At 39.2% G+C, this 17,740-nt stretch overlaps 1 protein-coding gene across 2 annotated transcripts in view; it reads left to right on the top strand.

The window, feature by feature from the left end:
- The window catches only part of adcy8 (adenylate cyclase 8 (brain)), a 97,580-nt gene extending 80,219 nt beyond the window's left edge, over positions 1-17,361 (top strand). For both annotated transcript variants that reach the window (XM_052023382.1, XM_052023381.1), the window contains 5 exons: positions 5,112-5,270; positions 7,478-7,624; positions 10,480-10,572; positions 10,669-10,783; positions 16,874-17,361. In XM_052023382.1, the coding sequence (XP_051879342.1) occupies positions 5,112-5,270; positions 7,478-7,624; positions 10,480-10,572; positions 10,669-10,783; positions 16,874-17,361 (1,002 nt within the window). The remainder of the gene's footprint in view (positions 1-5,111; positions 5,271-7,477; positions 7,625-10,479; positions 10,573-10,668; positions 10,784-16,873) is intronic.
- Positions 17,362-17,740: the final 379 nt, after the last annotated feature.

The raw sequence follows: 17,740 nt of genomic DNA, 5'->3' as shown, positions 1-17,740 counted from the left end.
TTTTAACCACGTGTGATATTTTTCTCATTTCATCATCTCAAACCATTTTTAAAAATTATTTAAATCCATTTAAATGTTGTTGAATACCAGAGACATTATAATACAGAGAGAAAAGCCTCTGAGACCAGTGAGCTGTAAAAAGATTGTCAGGGCCATGGAGCAGGACATCAGACTTACCACCAAAGATCACTCACAGCTTGCTCCACCTCACTGGAAGGGTCAAGGAGTGGTAGCATCAGCTGGGCTCATCCCACGGGTGCCATGGCATGTAAATGCAAGTGTTGCATCAGTGCAGAGCCCAAGTCAAAGTGAAAGTCGAGTTTATTATCATATGCACAAGTACATGTATGCACAGGTGCAATTGAAAACTTATTTGCAGCAGCATCACAGGCATATAGTATCATATAAGCAGCATTCGCAAGAAAAACATAAATTAAACATAAATTATACACAATTTTTGCAAGAAAGAACACAAATAGAACAAAACAAAACAAAATCCATTTTAATGCAAAGCGGGCAAAGTGGTCATAGTGTTGCTATACTGAGGTAGAGATTAGGGTTGTGCCCGTTGGTTCAAGAACTAAATGGTTGAAGGGGAGTAGCTGTTCTTGAAACTAATGGTGTGGGACTTCAGGCTTCTGCACCTCCTGCCCAATGGTAGCTGCGAAAAGATGGCAGGGCCCAGATGGTGGGGATTTTTGATGACAGATCTTGACTTCTTGAGGCAGTGCTTCAATGTAGATACTACCGATGGTGGAGAGAGATCTGCCTGTGATGTATTGGGCTGAGTCCACTACTCTCTGCAGCTTCTTATATTCTGCTCATTCAAATTGCCATGCCAGACCATGATGCAAACAGTCAGGATATTTCCAACAGTACATCTGTAGTACAGGCAAGGAGTGGGATTGAGCCTGATCCAGCCCGATCAGTAGCTCTTAAATCAAGTACTTTACATTTTTCTCCCACTTTAAATAATCTGTTGGTTTCTCAGTAAGTTTCAATGTGCTTTTTCTTCATTCATTTTTGAGATCTGGGCATCGCTGGCAAGCCCATCATTTATTGCCCACCCCTAATTGCCCTTGTAAAGATGGTGTTGAGCCACCTTCTTGAAATACTGCAGTCCTTGTGAAGGTACTCCCATAGAACTGTTGGGGTGGGAGTTCCAGCATTGAAACCCAGTGACGATGAAGGTGGTATGTTTCCAAGTCACAATGATGTGCAAGGGGAACCTGCAGGTGGTGGTGTCCCCATGCATCTGCTGCTCTTGTCCTTCTTGGTGAGATAGGTCAGGGGTTTGGGAAATAGCCTAGACCAGTAACTGCAGTGCATTTTGTAGATATAGACACTGCAGCCATTGTGTTCTGGCAGCATAGGGAATGAATGTTTAGGGTGGTTGATAGGTTAACAACTGTCAAAATAATCTGTGTTTCCCAGTATGGACAGAATCATCCTTGGATATGCATCGGAAGTCTCTTTGCAATAATATATGAATTGGCCTAAAGCTAATGTGCATTCCCCTCAACCTTCTTTGATATCAGTCATATCTGGGATTATTATGTTTCCTCAAATTGTATTCCCTCATGAAATTTAGCATCAGTTCTACTTCCTTCTACATCACAGCAATTATATCCTAACAATATTAAAGGGACAACACACAGTAAAGGATGCATTTTGGTTAGGTAACTCTCGCATGCTGTTATGTCTTTAAATAGATGTTTGAAAGTACTGCCTGTGTTCATTGCAGAGGGAGACCATTATTTTCACCTTAATATATTAGGGATGTTTACCAAGTGTCTAAAGGTTCATGACACTGGAAAATATGTGATAGTGGGAGTATTTTAAAGTTATTGTCCATTAAACAAAATACCAATTTGATAGCAGTGAGGTACACATCGGTGTTAAAATTCTGTGCCTGCTTTTCACATCCTTTGTATCCATGTGTAGTGCTCTCTGTGCCTATCGGTGCAGTGCTGTTTGGGTACAACTGTGAAAATGTTTGCATATGTATCTGTGTCTATTCTCAGTAGTCCACAATTTTATGTAAGTTTTTTTTGTTTATTACAACAAAGATGGGTTGTATTACTTGTAAAAAGATTACAATAAGGCCATTGGTGAAAATCTGTTTTCACTGTCATCAAAGCTTTTGTTCACTATCCAGCAACTCCTGCTGGTAATGCACTGTTATGTCCGGTCAGAAAAGATACAGAACATGTTGGAAATACTCAGCAAGTCAAGCAGCACCTATGGAGTTCAAAACATATAAAAAGTCATCAACCTGAAACATTAACGGTTTCTCTTTTGACAGATTCACAGCTGCTGCCTAAATTGCTGGATATTTCCAGCATTTTCTGCCTTTATTTTGGATTTTCAGCATCTGCGGCTTTTCTTTGCTTTTGAAGAATAAATTCAGGCTTCCTGAGGTGTCTTCCATGGTTGCTTAGTCACCAGGCAACACTCACTATTCAGGATCACTTTAAGCACAGTCATTTAATGAGGTTAAAGGTTTCCATTAGGACTCATTGAATGGCTTGTGATTTAGTATGTGTTGCAATTTTCAGAGTTTCAGCCATGAAGGTAAATGTGCCTGATTCACAACCTGCTTTATGTTATGTCCATTAACACTAATAGTAGGAAAATCACATGGGCTATGAGTAGAGTGCATTAATACCTAGGCAAATATCAATTAATTGTTTTCCCACGTAAGCAAAAGGCAGGATTTCAAGAAAAAGCTTTAAGTCCTCTGACTGAAAAAAGTACCAATTCATCCTTTTCTAAAAGGAGGGAAATATTGAAGAAATAGAAGATGTATATTCAAAATAATTAAGGGCCAGGATGCATATAATGAAAAATATTTGCATAATGCAATTTTGAGGGATGATAGAAATTTAGTACCCAATAAAAACAGATGTTAACATGGTAATGTGTGGTGGACCCAAAGCAATTCTGCCCAGTACAGTTAGAATGCTTGCATAGTCGTGTGCTGAGCAGGAACCCATCATAGTGTTTTCTTCATTCGGGCAAGTACGTATAATTTCAGGAGCACCATGTACCTGCTGAAACCATTGACTGCTAGTTTATGGTATGCCTGTGCCTCTTAAAGGGGAGGTGATTATTGAATCCATCCAACATTGTAAAGGATTATGCTCCTTAAGTAGTACTGATAACTGCAGTGGTAACCCTGGCACAAGGTGAGCACACTATTTCACAGATGCTCGCTATGAGATTCAGGGGCAAGTGGACAACTGCACAAGAATCTGCACATTAGGAGACCCTGAGAGCCACTAAAGGCAGAAATGAAGGACCAGTGGAAGGAGGTGGGGAGAGATCAGTACCCACAGTTATGCTCTGAGGACTGTCCAGTGCCATGACATTGCACATCAGGTCAATTCATTCTACTAACTTCTGTACACTTCTCGCCATTTGTACATCTCACATCTCACAAGCATTTCGAGCTCCAACACTGTGAATGGATGAGCAAAGAGGGGAGAGGTAATAGATTTTCATGAGAGGATTTCCAAATAAGATGTTAAAATAGTCAAGTGATATGCATCTTTGTAGATGCATAAACTGGGCTAAGCAAAGTTTCTTTTTCTTGCTACCTACAAGGGAATTGCAGATGTGTGGATAGTCAATGGGAAATTTGGTTGATGTTCAAACTGTAGAATGGCCACCTGGTTGAAAAACTCACATGACTGGGTGATGTAGGGTGAGGTTCTCCTTGTAACAAAAAATTAGACTTCATATGTTGCTGCCTTCCTGTTGAAAAGTGGTGTATACTATAAGGACTGTGGCAATGTTGCACCATAATAAAAAATCAGTTTGTTTCCCCCCAAATCCCATCCTCTGCTGCAGTGATGAAACGTGGTGGGAGCAAGAGACAGCTGAGAAAAAAGAAGTGTTTATTTGTTAGTGATCACAGTAAATCTGTGCATTGTGAGGGAGAAGTGACCATTGTGGTTCACGAAGGGTTCCGTATGCACACATGGAGCCCAGAGTACCTCAAGAGTACAGTGGTTCAATCCTTGAACCTTCTGAAAATACACAATCTCAGCAAATCTATCTGTTCACTGTGCCTGCAGATCTCTACTTAAGAAGAAGATGAATTCCCCTCTCTGTCAGTAGAATGCCTTTATACAAATACAATTCTGGGTGGCAAACTGGAAAATGTGGCATGTATGCCAGTGCTGTTTGGTACAATATGAATGATAAGCAGTTCAGGGTGTAATGAACTTCAGATCTAAAGGCAAGAATGAGTGGTTGGCCTTCCCTGCAGAAGGTATCTGATTTCTGCCACTTTTGACCTAGAAAACCATTCCCTCCTGATGCTTTGCTCCCTGGACAACTTAAAAAAGGCCCTTGGGTGATCCTCAGCAGAGTCTCAGCCTTCAGTCTCCCCAAACAAGTTACCCTTGCCTTTGGCCTTTCCCTTTCTGCTTCTGTGGACCTTGTGGGTTCAATCTAACTACTGGTAATGTAGCTCTCTTTGCAGCAAGAAAAGCCAATGTTCTCTCAATATTAGTCCAAGATGTCCACGTGTAGCTGTCAGCCACATTTTATGTGGTGTGTTCTACTCCAACTCAATCTCCAATAAACCTGCATGTAGTTGAAGGTCCTTTAACACCGGTGCAGGGTTCGTTAAGATTTTCTTCCCTCTGAGTATCCTACTGTGAGTGTTTAATTTCATGGTTGTGATTCAAATTATTATCAATCAACTTCACAGCATCAAACATGTTGCATGTTATGTGTGTAGGTGTATCCCACGTTTGAAAGCTTGGATCAAGTATTAGTGTCGTTCACTGTAGTGTCAACTTTAAGCTACAAGTTAGCTTATAAAAATATAAGCAATTGTATTTTTATCCTACAATATTCATAATACTATATATTTCTCTATCTACATTAAGCCAGCATCGTAGAAATTTGCAGAACATTGATCTGAATGATATAAGATGAAAGGAAAGGAACACGATAGATTATGCTCTCTTTGCAAAGGTTTGAAGGATGGATTCCTTTTAAAAAAAGTGTAAATTCTATTTGACAAAATTTGAGGAAATTAACATTTTTCAATAAAATAAACACAAAGAAATTACATTATTTTTCAAATAACTCTATAGCTGGAATACACAGCGAGACTGGATTTCCTTTGGCGTGTTCAAGCAAAAGAGGAAGTTAATGAAATGAAAGAGCTTCGAGAACATAATGAGAATATGCTCCGGAATATTCTACCAAGTCATGTTGCACGTCATTTCTTGGAAAAGGAAAGAGACAATGATGTAAGTTCATTACATGATAGTAAATTTAAAACTAATCAAATCAATTACCAAGGTTCCTGACCCTTGCATTCAGCAATTTTTTTTGCATTCACTTTAATGAATGGAAAAATCGTTAATTGCAAGTATTCCCACAGTCTATTGCAATCACTTCCCTTATTATCACATAGTATCATCCATAAAAATACTAGATTAACCATCTAAAATAAATATTGTTTGATGATGTTAACTTCCTCTTCCACAAAAATCCATGTGACAGGGTTAAAATTGTAGCAATGTGCTTCCTGCCATGCTTCCCTTCTGCCAACATAGTCCTTTCAGTATTTTCATAGAACATAGAACAGTACAGCACAATACAGTCCCTTGGGCCCACAATATTGTGCCGACCTTTAAACCTCGCCTAATGCTATCTAACCCCTTCCTCCCACATATCCCTTTATTTTAAATTCCTCCATATGCTTATCTAGTAATCTCCTGAATTTGACCAATGTACCTGCCTCCACCACTGCTCTAGGCAGCGCATTCCATGCCCCAACCACTCTCTGGGTAAAAAACCTTCCTCTGATATCTCCCTTGAACTTCCCACCCATTACTTTAAAGCCACGTCCTCTTGTATTGAGCATTGGTGCCCTGGGAAAGAGGCATTGGCTGTCTACTCTATCTATTCCTCTTAATATTTTGTATACCTCTATCATGTCTCCTCTCATCCTCCTTCTCTCCAAAGAGTAAAGCCCTAGATCCCTTAGTCTCTCCTCATAAATGCATACTCTCTAAACCAGGCAGCATCCTGGTAAATCTCCTCTGCACCCTTTCCAATGCTTCCACATCCTTCCTATAATGAGGCGACCAGAAATGGACACAGTACTCTAAGTGTGGTCCAACCAGAGTTTTATAGAGCTGCATCATTACCTCGTGGCTCTTAAACTCGATCCCTCACTTACAAAAGCTAACGCCCCTTAAGCTTTCTTAACTACCCTATCCACCTGTGTGGCACCATTCAGGGATCTGTGGATATGGACCCCCAGATCCCTCTGCTACTCCACGCTTTCAAGAATCCTGCCATTAACTTTGTATTCTGCCTTGGAGTTTGTCCTTCCAAAGTGTACCACCTCACACTTCTCTGGGTTGGACTCCATCTGCCACTCCTCAGCCCAGCTCTGCATCCTATCAATATCCCTCTGCAATCATTGACAATCCTCTACACTATCCACACCACCGCCAACCTCTGTGCATCTGCAAACTTGCCAATCCACCCTTCTACCCCCTCACCCAAGTTATTAATAAAAATCACCAAAAAAACAGAGGTCCCAGAACCAATCCTTGTGGGACACGGCTAGTCACAGACCTCCAATCTGAATGCACTCCCTCCACCACAACCCTCTGCTTTCTACAAGCAAGCCAAGGATGTTCAAGATTTCCACTGGAATTGGATGGGAACTTCATGAATTCATACAAATCTAGTAACACATTTTATCACCTTTCAACAATCTATTAGCCAGACCATCTTCCATAGTCAGTGTGCCCAATAGAACCTATCATGAAAGAAAAAGGTAATGCAAAGAAGTCAAATTATTTCTGTCTGGTGAAATATGAATGCTCTACATGAAAAATCGACACAGTTATTGTCCCAGACTGCTGATTCTCTTCACAATACATGATCCTAGCAGCTGGGATGAACACTTGGCTGCCAGAGAGTGCACTAGTCCAGACTGTCAAGCTGCCGATAGATGCCCTTTCATGGTATAGCTGACACAAGGATATTAATGACCCTCAGCTCTACAATCTTTGACATGGAAAGTGAACTGGGTTGATTTCATCATTGAAGTCAAATTTGGAAAATATATATGCTAGGTAAAAATGGTTCATTTCCATATGTTCTCACAACACTAATCATGTGATTTTTAATTGGCTTCAATGAAATCAAATTTTGGAGGTGGTATATAACACACAGACACAACCATATTCCATGTTTCTTGCTTCTCAACCCAAGGAATAATTTCCAGACAAATATAATTACTTAACTTAATTAAAAGTTGTTAAATTCAGATTTTTATCACTGAACCTCCATGTTGCTTAATACAACTTATTGATTAATTCATTCTTTTACACACAAAACAACTTTAAATTATGAGAAATTAACTGTGACTCTAACAACCAGGTGGTTGATTGCTCATGTCCTTTATTACCATTATTGTTCTTTTTTGCACCAGGAGCTTTATTCACAGTCTTACGAGTCTGTGGCTGTGATGTTTGCCTCAATTCCAGGATTTGCAGACTTCTATTCCCAAACTGAAATGAATAACCAAGGAGTAGAATGTTTACGTTTGCTAAATGAAATAATAGCGGATTTTGATGAGGTAACTTGGCACTTCATGGCTTGGGCTTGTATTTCCTTTGCTGGATGTTTAAGTATAATGGGTACTGTCTTCATAGTAAAGCATGTGAGAAACCATTCTTGCTTTGCCAAAGGATAGTAACTACAATTCATTTTTCTGTTTTTGGCTGTGGTAAATGTGGTTTTAAATGCAGGCTGCACATTGTATTTCCGACTATCACGTCACTATGTTGGGGAGTGGGAGAGGGGCATAGAATTCAAGAGAGCATTGTCCCCACCTTGCAGAACAGATAATTTGCAGAACAGATAAAGGGCAAACCAATTGATGTGGTGCGTTTGGATTTTCAGAAAGACTTTCATAAAGTATCACACAGAGATTATTGAACAAAATTAGAGGGCACAATACTAAGGGTAATATAATGGCATGGATGAAAGATTAAATAACAGACAGAAAACAGAGAAGGAATAAACAGATCATGTTTGGGTTGGGATGCTGTGACCAGTGCAATGCCATGGGGATCAGTGGAGCCCAGCTGTTCACAATCTATATTAGTGGCCTGGATGAGGAGATCAAGTGTAATATATTCATGTCTGGCTGATGATACAAAACTAGGTGTGGGTTGTGAGATGGATGCAGAGAGTCTTCAAAGGATATAGACAGACAAAGTGAATTGGCAAGGACATGGTAAATGGAATATAATGTTGAAAAATGTAAGCTCATCCACTTTGGTAGAAAAAATAGAGAGGTGGAGTATTTTCTTTCAAATGGTGAGAGATTGAAATGTGTTGGTGTTCGGAGGACCTAGGAGTCCTTGCACACAAATAACTGAAAGCTACTTCACAGATTCAGCAAGCAATTTTAAAACAAGTGATAAGCTGACCTTTACTGCAAGAGGATTTGAGTACATTTTGTTCCAATTATATAGGCCATGTGGAGACTGCATCCAGAATAGTGTGTACCGGTCTGGTCTCTAAGGAAGGATGTACTTACAATAGAAGGAGTACAATGAAAGATCACCAGATTGATTTCTAGGATGGTGGATTTGTTGTATAAAGAGAGATGTAGCTAACTAGGCCTTGGCTAGACTAGACTAGGCTCTCTAGACTAACTAGACTAGGCTGTCTTGAATTTAGAGGAATGACAAGTGATCCCATTAAAGTGTACCAAATTCATAAGGGACTTTACAGGATAGATGCAGAGTTGATGCCTCCCCTGGTTGGGGAGGTTAATCATTGCCCAGTATGATGCTGGTAGAGTACAGAGAGAAGATTGTCCAACTGCTACATTGAAATAGTAGGGTGATCCATGCACTCAGATTTTAGTTTTGGTACAGAAACTCTACTGCAGTCTGTTAACTCCAGAATAACCCCTAACACAGTCCACAAAGGGTTTAAACATAATCAGATCAGTGCATCCTCATAAGTAACATTATTCATTTTAGGAGCCACAGAAAGTTTACATCCACATTCACAATAATTAATATAAAAACAGATATTGATTTTCTGATTTACTTGAGAAATGAGCCATAAAATTTACATTTTCCAAAGCCCTAGACCTCTAAAATTCAAAACTCAAGTGTCATTGCCAACACTTTTAATGAACCGTGCAATTAGTCCCACTCTCCAATATTTTCCACATAGTCTAGCATTTATTTTCCATTTCATGTGGTTCTGCAATTTCCATTTTAATTTTATTGTTGAATCTACTGTCACAATCATTTCAGACGATGTGTCCCAGTTTCTTATTTGCTATCAAAACGTTTCTTGATTTTAAACATGTCTGTGAAATTTCCTCATAACCTCTTTGTTTACTCCCAGTTCATCAAGACTCTCCATTTAACTGAGGTCTTTCATGTGTGGTGCCATTCCATTAAATCTCTTATGCACCTTGTCCAAAAGATAGTGGCAAGAATTGAACACAAAATTTCAGGTGTGGACTAATCAGTTATTTGCTTTTATACACAGTCTCTACTTATAAAGCCATATGCCTTTTTAACAATCTTCCCAACTTGTCCTGTCACTCTTACTGGCAATTTACAGACACTTTTAATGCAAACAATACCCAGATTTCTCTATTACCCCTTTTAAAATTGTAACTTCTAGTTTATCTTTTATCTTTTACACCAAAATGAATCATTTCACATAGCTCTGCATTAAACTTTGTTTGCTACTTTCTTACTTCTAAGTTTTGAGTCAATTGCAAATGTTGAAATTGTGCTATATATACTGGTCCAGGTCATTAATATATTTTGACCCAAAATCAATCCATATTTTCACACCATTCCAATGTGAAACCCAACCATTCAAAACTGCTTACAGCTTTCATTCCCATCACTAATTTATATCCTGTTGAACCATTGCCCTTTTAATTCCATGGACATCAATCCTTAGCCACTCACTGTATTGTTTCAGCAAAGAATCAAGTTGGTTAAACACAGTTTGCCTTTGACAAGGCTTGATGGCTTTTCTTCACTAACCAATATTTCTACAAGTGCCAAATGAATTTGTCTTCGATTAATGTTTCTAAAATGTTCCTGCCACTGACATTAGGGTGACTGGTTCATAATTCCCTATTTTATCCCTCTCCTATTTTTTTTGAATGAGAAATATTAGGACTTTATTCAAACATATGGACCTTAAGGAATAACTTGAAGGAGGAGAGGGAAGTAGTGGAAGAGATTTGGGGAGGAAAGTCTAAAATGGGAAAAGGCAAAGCTGTCAAAATCAGGGATGAACATGAGCCCAGAATTAGAGGAATTGGAGTTATTGGAGAATTGAAGAACAGGGAAAGGCTAAAGAGATATGGAGGTGATTTTTGGGATAGTGCACTTTCTCAATTCTGTTCAGCTGCTTTATCTGTTTTGATACCTCTTGCAGTTGTTGGGTGAAGAGCGATTTCAAGACATTGAAAAAATTAAAACTATTGGAAGTACTTATATGGCTGTGTCTGGATTGTCTCCTGAAAAGCAGGTAAAAAAAAATAAACAATTTATACAGAGTGCATTATTTATCACATGTATGTTATAGATGTCATCAAAATTTACTTCTATTAATTACCACATACAGCAATGTGAAGAGAAATGGGGCCATCTGTGTGCTCTGGCAGACTTTACCATTGCTTTAAATGAAAGCATACAAGAAATAAACAAACATTCCTTCAATAACTTTGAACTTCGGGTTGGTGAGTATAACTTGATTATGCATGTTAATTCAAGGTTTTATTTGTTCTGGAAAATTCTAATTTTTTAAACTAGTATTTAAATGTTAAATACAGTTGCCTCGATATTTAATTTTGTCCATTTTTGGTACATCAGTTGGGTGTAACATATTGTCCTAAAACCAAATCAGAAAACACCAAAAAAATTGCTAAATTAGGAAATTCTTGTTTTAAGAAATTGCTTTTGTAGTTGTCTCCCATTTAAAAGCATTAGAAGACAGTATGTGCCTTCACACACAGCAGGAGCTATGAGACTCAGTGGCTACTGTACTAGAACATGGAACATAGAACATTACAGCACAGTACAGGCCCTTCGGCCCACAATGTTGTGCCGACACTTTATCCTGCTCTAAGATCTATTTAACCCTTCCCTCCCATATGCCCCCCACTTCTCTATCATTCATGTGTCTATCGAAGAGTCTCTTAAAAGTCCCTAATGTATCTGCCCCACAACCTCTGCCAGCAGTGCGTTCCACGCACCCACCACTCTCTGTGTAAAAAAAACTTACCCCGGATATCCCCCTTATATCTTCCTCCAATCATCTTAAAGTTATGTCCCCTCTTAAAATTATGTCCCCAAGGTGTCCCCTCATTTGCTTTCTACCTGCTGGAATGTAGGTCGGTGTTGTTGTCGGTGTCTCTCCAAGTTAGCCATGCAGGCTGCCATAGAGATGAGGAAAAATGGGGTGGTGGAGGTGGAAGAAGGAAAGAAAAAAACAGGGGGAGAAGGAAATCAGTGGGAAGGGATAAATGGGGAAAGGAAAATCAGGAGGAAGGGGTGAACTGGGGGAAGGGGGAAACTGTAGAATTAAGCAGTTCTCCCGTGCTATGGAGCATACCGGTGAGGCCCTTGTCCTCATCAGACCCTGTGGTGCCTGTGAGCTCCATGCCACAATCAGGATCCTGCCATTGTGGCCACAGACTGCAGCGTATAGCAGAGATTTTGGTCAGTGCTTCTATCTGCAAAAGAGCAGCACATGGCAATCAATGAAGGGAGACAATAAAAATAAATGGTGTCCCATCAGGGACCCTTTAATTCATATACGGTTCTCAACTTGCTACATTATGTATTTCTTATTTTACTGTGAGGTCATCAAGGACATTTATGCAGACTTGCAGGGAAAGAGAGCAGCCTTCCAGTCAGCAGATTGCAGCCACACAAGGAAATGGAATTGAAATTAGTTTATTATTGTCACATGTACCGAGAGACAGTGAAAAGCTTTTGTTTGCATGCCATCCAGACAGATCATTCCATACATAAGTAGATTGAGGTAGTAAAAAGGAAAACAGAAGATGGAATATAGTATTATAGTTACAGAGAAAGTGCAGTGCAGGTGGACAAGTAAAGTGCAAGGGCCATAACAAGGTTGATTGGGAGGTCAAGAGTTCATCTTTTAGCATATGAGAGGTCCGTTCAAGAGTCTGATAAGAGCTGACCTTGAGCCTGGTGGTATGTGCTTTCAAGTTTTATATCTTCTACCTGATGGGAGTGGGGGGGAGAAGAGAGAAAGACCAAGGTGGGAGTGGTCCTTGATTATGTTGGCTGCTTTCCCAAGACAGCGGGAAGTGTAGATGGAATCAATAGTGGGGAGACTGGTTTGCATGATGGACTGGGCTGCATTCACAACTCTCTACAATTTCTTGCAGTCTCGGGCAGAGCAGTTGCCATACCAAGCTGTAATGCATCCAGATAGGGTGCTTTCTATGTTGCATCTGTAAAAATTGGAGCGTCATTGAGCGCATGTCAAATTTCGTTAACCTTCTGAGGAAGTAGAGATGTTGGTTTGCTTTCTCGGCCATAGCGTCCATGTAGCTAGACCAGCACAAATTGTTAGTGATATTCATACCTAGGAACTTGAAGCTCTCAACTATCTAGGACAAAGAAGCCCACGTACAAGGCTAATAAACTAGAAAGGCACTAGGATATGAAATTTTACAGACAAATGTCATAATTTCAAATGCTATATTATTTCATATTGCTTTATTTTATAAATAATGTTCAAGACACGTTTATTCAAATGAAACTTAATTTAAGACAAATAACATCGTTTATTGTGAAGGAATAAGTCACAACTGGAGTGGTAGCTGTTGCAGACACTCCATGGCTCACCTTAAAAGATTGCCAATATGCATGTCAGGACCTTGATAGCTGCTAGATATAGGGTGCTGCTTTCCTCTTCAAAATTACTACTTCACTGTAGCAGACCACATAATTGTGCAGTACTCTGACTGATGCCATATTATTCTGGTGGTGATTACATATGACCTCCACTGTGAATTTTTACTATCTTAAGATTCTATCGCCCGCCTATTCAACTCTTACAATAATTTTCATGCTCACCTCTAAGCAGCAGAAAAAGTGAGGACAGTTATATGGTGAGATGAGACATCTGCTCAATATTCGCTGCTCTCTAGAAGCCCCCTCTTTGTAACAGGAATAGGTCAGAAAGTTTAAATGAAAAATAATGTCAGGATTGAACGAAATGCTTCTATCACTGGCGGTGATCAGTTGTGCCTCACTGTGTACGTTGAAATAATGGCTGAAGCGAACCTCATTCAGAATCTCATAAACATTTTCCATTGCAAATTGAGTGTGGACTTCATTGGTTTGAGATATTTGTCCCTCAATGTATCTTCCTACTCAATAGATACCAGCCTGATCAATATGTTATGTAAATTAGTTGTAGCTGTTAGGCTACAATGCTAAATAGCTGCCATTAATGTTGAAAAACAGTCCAAAGATACAAGATTTCAAACAAGGTTTAGGCCTATGGAGAGGAGCTGATCAGAGGAAAGTGTTTTTTGTGCAGAGGTAGGAATTCTTTAAAGTAGGTGCCACTCATCAGGCAAGATGCAGATTTTGTAGAAAGCCATTTACATTACAAGATCAGCAAGTCATTCATTGATGTATTATATTCAGTGCAAATGGACGTACACAGCAGAATATAAGAAAATTTAATGTGTCATCTGGGGTCTCCATTTGATTATTGGTGTACTATGTTGGTTTCAAGGATTGCAATTTGGCGAGGTTCACCTTGGTTTGCACTGCAGACATTTATTTACCAGGCTCCTTGTGTAAATTATCTCTTTAGGAGGGAGTTCATTATAGCTTGTGACTCCTTCCTCTGCACTTTTGGAAGATGCCTTTCGTTCATGTTCAGTTGGAATTTTGCTGTCAGGCTTCCTTGCCTTCCTGCTGCTCTTGTTCTTGCTTCTCTTCGAGCTCTGCTTCATGGCCCTCGGGATGTTCACACCACTGGCTGCTGCCTTCAGTTGGATAGTTTGTGCAACACACTATGATGAAATCATTGTTCCTGGTTGACGTGTACCAGACAAATGCCGGCAGCAGAATGTCGTGTTTTGAGACAAACGGCATTCTCTTCATTCAGTTTGTTATCCTAGAGAAATCTCTGGACTGGGAAGAACTGTGCAGCCCAAACAAAGCACTGGGGAGATAGCAGTTTCCATCATATCCAACAGATGATGAGAGATCACAGGATCTAGGACATCTGCCAACACATGGAGCAACTGCTGCCAGTCCCCAGTAATGCCTGCACTCACCATGGTGTCCAAGGTGCAGCCCTGAGCCCCACATCTCAGTGCTGAGCAGCAGCACCACTCACCCCAGTTCACCCAGCATCAGCACCCACAGGCAGTCATTGCACGTTGCTTCAATGGCCTACTCAGCGTTGAGCCAAGCAGTGATGAAATCAGTTTAATTGTTTCATCACTGCAGGAGCGTCAGCAGAGTCTTCAACTGGGTTCCCAGCACGGCAGCATACAGCACTGTGGAAGGCAGAACTCATGCCAGGGTCCAGTACAGCACCACACTGTGCCAGGAAGGCCAGGGGTTCAACAGGTGTGGAAATAACCTTCATGAAAAATAAACTCACTTGACCACAGTATCCTAACTAATCCTAAAATTCTCTATTGTAACAGTAAGCGCTCCCAGTCTCATTATTTTCCTCAATGGAAAATCTGCGTCACAGATCTCTCGTTTCTCAAATGAATCTGTGCAGGCCATGATCAAAAATTACACAGCCGTGTGCTGTCTTAATTACAAATGCTGTGGCCTTAAACCTATCACTGACCTTCACCAAACTGGTGCACAGGAGAATGGCAGGAATCACGGGACAAGAGATATTGAAGTGGAAACCCCGCTCAGAGTGCTTCCATTTTTTGGCTAATACCCAAGATGGTACCTCAGCTACTTTTACCCGTGTCGTCAGAGGGCTTTAGACAAAAAGCATTACAACAGTCTGGGCAGAGAATTGAGAAGCTTACCTGTACCTCATTTAGAGCCACAGAAGACACATACATGGAAGTAGTAAAAAGTGTAGGTGTAAACTTGGATTGTTTTCACTGGAGCACTGGAGGCTGAGGGGCAACTATAAAATTCTGAGAGACATAGATACGGTACAAAGTCAGTGTCTTTCTCCCAGGTGGAACTGTCAAATATGGAAGACATAGGTTTAAGGTGATAGGGGATAAGTTTAAAGAAGATTGCGAGACAATTTTTATTTACACAGGGAGTGGTAAGTGTCTAGAATGCACTGCCAGGGAAGATGGTGGAAGCATAGATGACAGAAACATTTAGACAGACACATGAACAGTCTAGGACAGAGAGATATGGACCATGTGCAAGCAAGTGAGATTAATTTAGATTGGCTTCATGATCAGTGCATACCTGAGGGGCCAAAGGGGCTGTACCTGTGCCGTACTGTTCTATGTTCTATCCTTTATGTTCTCTGTTTAACCATGCCATTAAGATCAGGTAGCACTTCTAGTTAATTACTTATATTTTTAATAGAAAGCTATCTTCAGATTACTAACTGTTACTTCAACTGGTATTTTTCCTCTGTCCAAAATTAAGGTTATTCTTTTAAGTATCTAATTTCAGCTCACTAATATTTGAAGTAAATATTTATGTCCTTCATTCCATTATTCATTGGCTTAATGGCTGTAAATCTTTTGATCTCCCATTTGGCCCAACACCAGTAGTATACATGAACATGTTAGTGTGCTAATTTTACAAGGATGATATGTTTAAATCATTTATTTATATACTTGATTATTGCCGCCTTATTCTCTCAGTTATGAAGTATTACAATGACACACAGTGGCAGGTAATGTGTACTGCATAAGCCAGCTTTATGACAATAGCAAGATGCTTCTGCAAAAGAATTTTTTTTTGACTTTTGGGGACAGGATTAAGAGGATTCAACTGTAATTACTGCAATATTTTCCAAGATAATACCAATTCAAGATATGGACGTATGGTGCTATGATTAATTTCTTTGTGTGCTCCCAGATGAATATGTTGATATAATTGAAGTCGTTTATCATGAGCTTCAGAGCAGATTCAATCATTAATTCTCAGCAAACTGGTTGTATTTTGTTATTTCATTTTAAAATTAAGCTTAGTCATGACTGGTGTATATAGACTGACAAATTTGCCACTCCTGGTTTGCACTTTTCTTCATTTCAATTCAATTCTTTTATTTGATAACACCCTTGGTAAGCTTTGGTATGTTAATGGCACCATATTATTGGAAGTTTTGCTGTTGTTGTTGAGTTAATAGTTTATGTTCCCATGATAACTCAGTGCAGTCACAATCCTGTATCATAGCTAATCAGTGATCTGTGCCAAATTTTTTAATCCAGAATAGTAAACTGAGGCTTAAAATAAATGAAACCCAATCGCTATTCATGATCAGTATTCACCACCCTCTGCTGGAAAGTTTGTATGAATGTTAAAAAAAAAGATAAAGACCAGATCAAGCTCAGTTGTAATGTGTTATATCTGCTCCATTGTATAGTAACTGCCAAATTCTTTCCCTGGAATCATAAAAAATAACTATTTAGGCAAGATTCTATATCCTATGGGACTTTATTCCATAATAAAAATATATTTTCAAGAAATAACAAAATTTCAAAGTGGAGGGGTTGGTGATTAATGTAATTAGGCTGCCATGGCATCAACTGCCACTTCTGGAGGATTTAATACATTGAAATAGTTGAATAACTTACATGATAATGCACTTCTACTTCCAGGTATTAGCCATGGCTCAGTCGTTGCAGGGGTTATTGGCGCTAAGAAACCTCAATATGACATCTGGGGTAAAACTGTAAATTTAGCAAGCCGCATGGACAGCACAGGCATTAGTGGCAAAATTCAAGTGCCTGAAGATACGTATCTTATCCTGAAGGACAAAGGATTTGCCTTTGAGTACAGAGGTGAGATATATGTCAAAGGGATAAGTGAACAAGAAGGGAAGATTAAAACATATTTTCTTCTGGGAAGAGTGCAGCCAAATCCACTTATCATGCAACCAAGAAAGCTAACCAGTCAATACTCATTAGCTGTTGTTGTCCTTGGACTTGTACAGTCATTAAATAGACAAAAACAGAAACAAATTCTGAATGAAAATAACAACTCTGGCATAATTAAGGGACACTACAACAGAAGGACATTACTTACTTCCAATATACCTGAGACAGTGCCACAAGTTGAAGGCTCAGAAAAAACTGAAATGCCATGATAACATTTTCATTGTGTTGAAATTTTGTATTTCTTTTATATATATATATATATATAGATATACATATAAATATATATAAATAAAAAGGTTTACTTTTTTAAAACTGGTCTAGTGTTTTAAAGTTTGCATCATTATCACTGAGAATAGTCAAAAATACATGACTATCACATGAGTTAATATATTTCACTCATGTAATTACAAAAATTAAATGTTTTTCATGAGTTTGCTACAAATTAGGAACAGTAATACAGTTAATGAAATGAAATTTTAAAAATAAGTTGTCATAATCTGCTTTTGAAAGAATGGACAAATCAGAATTAATAGTATCATTCAAAAGTAAATTGTAAAAATCTTCTGGATATGCCATGAAACAAAGACC

The sequence above is a fragment of the Pristis pectinata genome, chromosome 9 (genome assembly GCF_009764475.1).
Source record: "Pristis pectinata isolate sPriPec2 chromosome 9, sPriPec2.1.pri, whole genome shotgun sequence".
NCBI lineage: Eukaryota > Metazoa > Chordata > Chondrichthyes > Rhinopristiformes > Pristidae > Pristis > Pristis pectinata.
The sequence above is the reverse complement of the archived record's forward strand: the minus strand, read 5'-3'. Positions and strand labels throughout refer to the sequence as shown.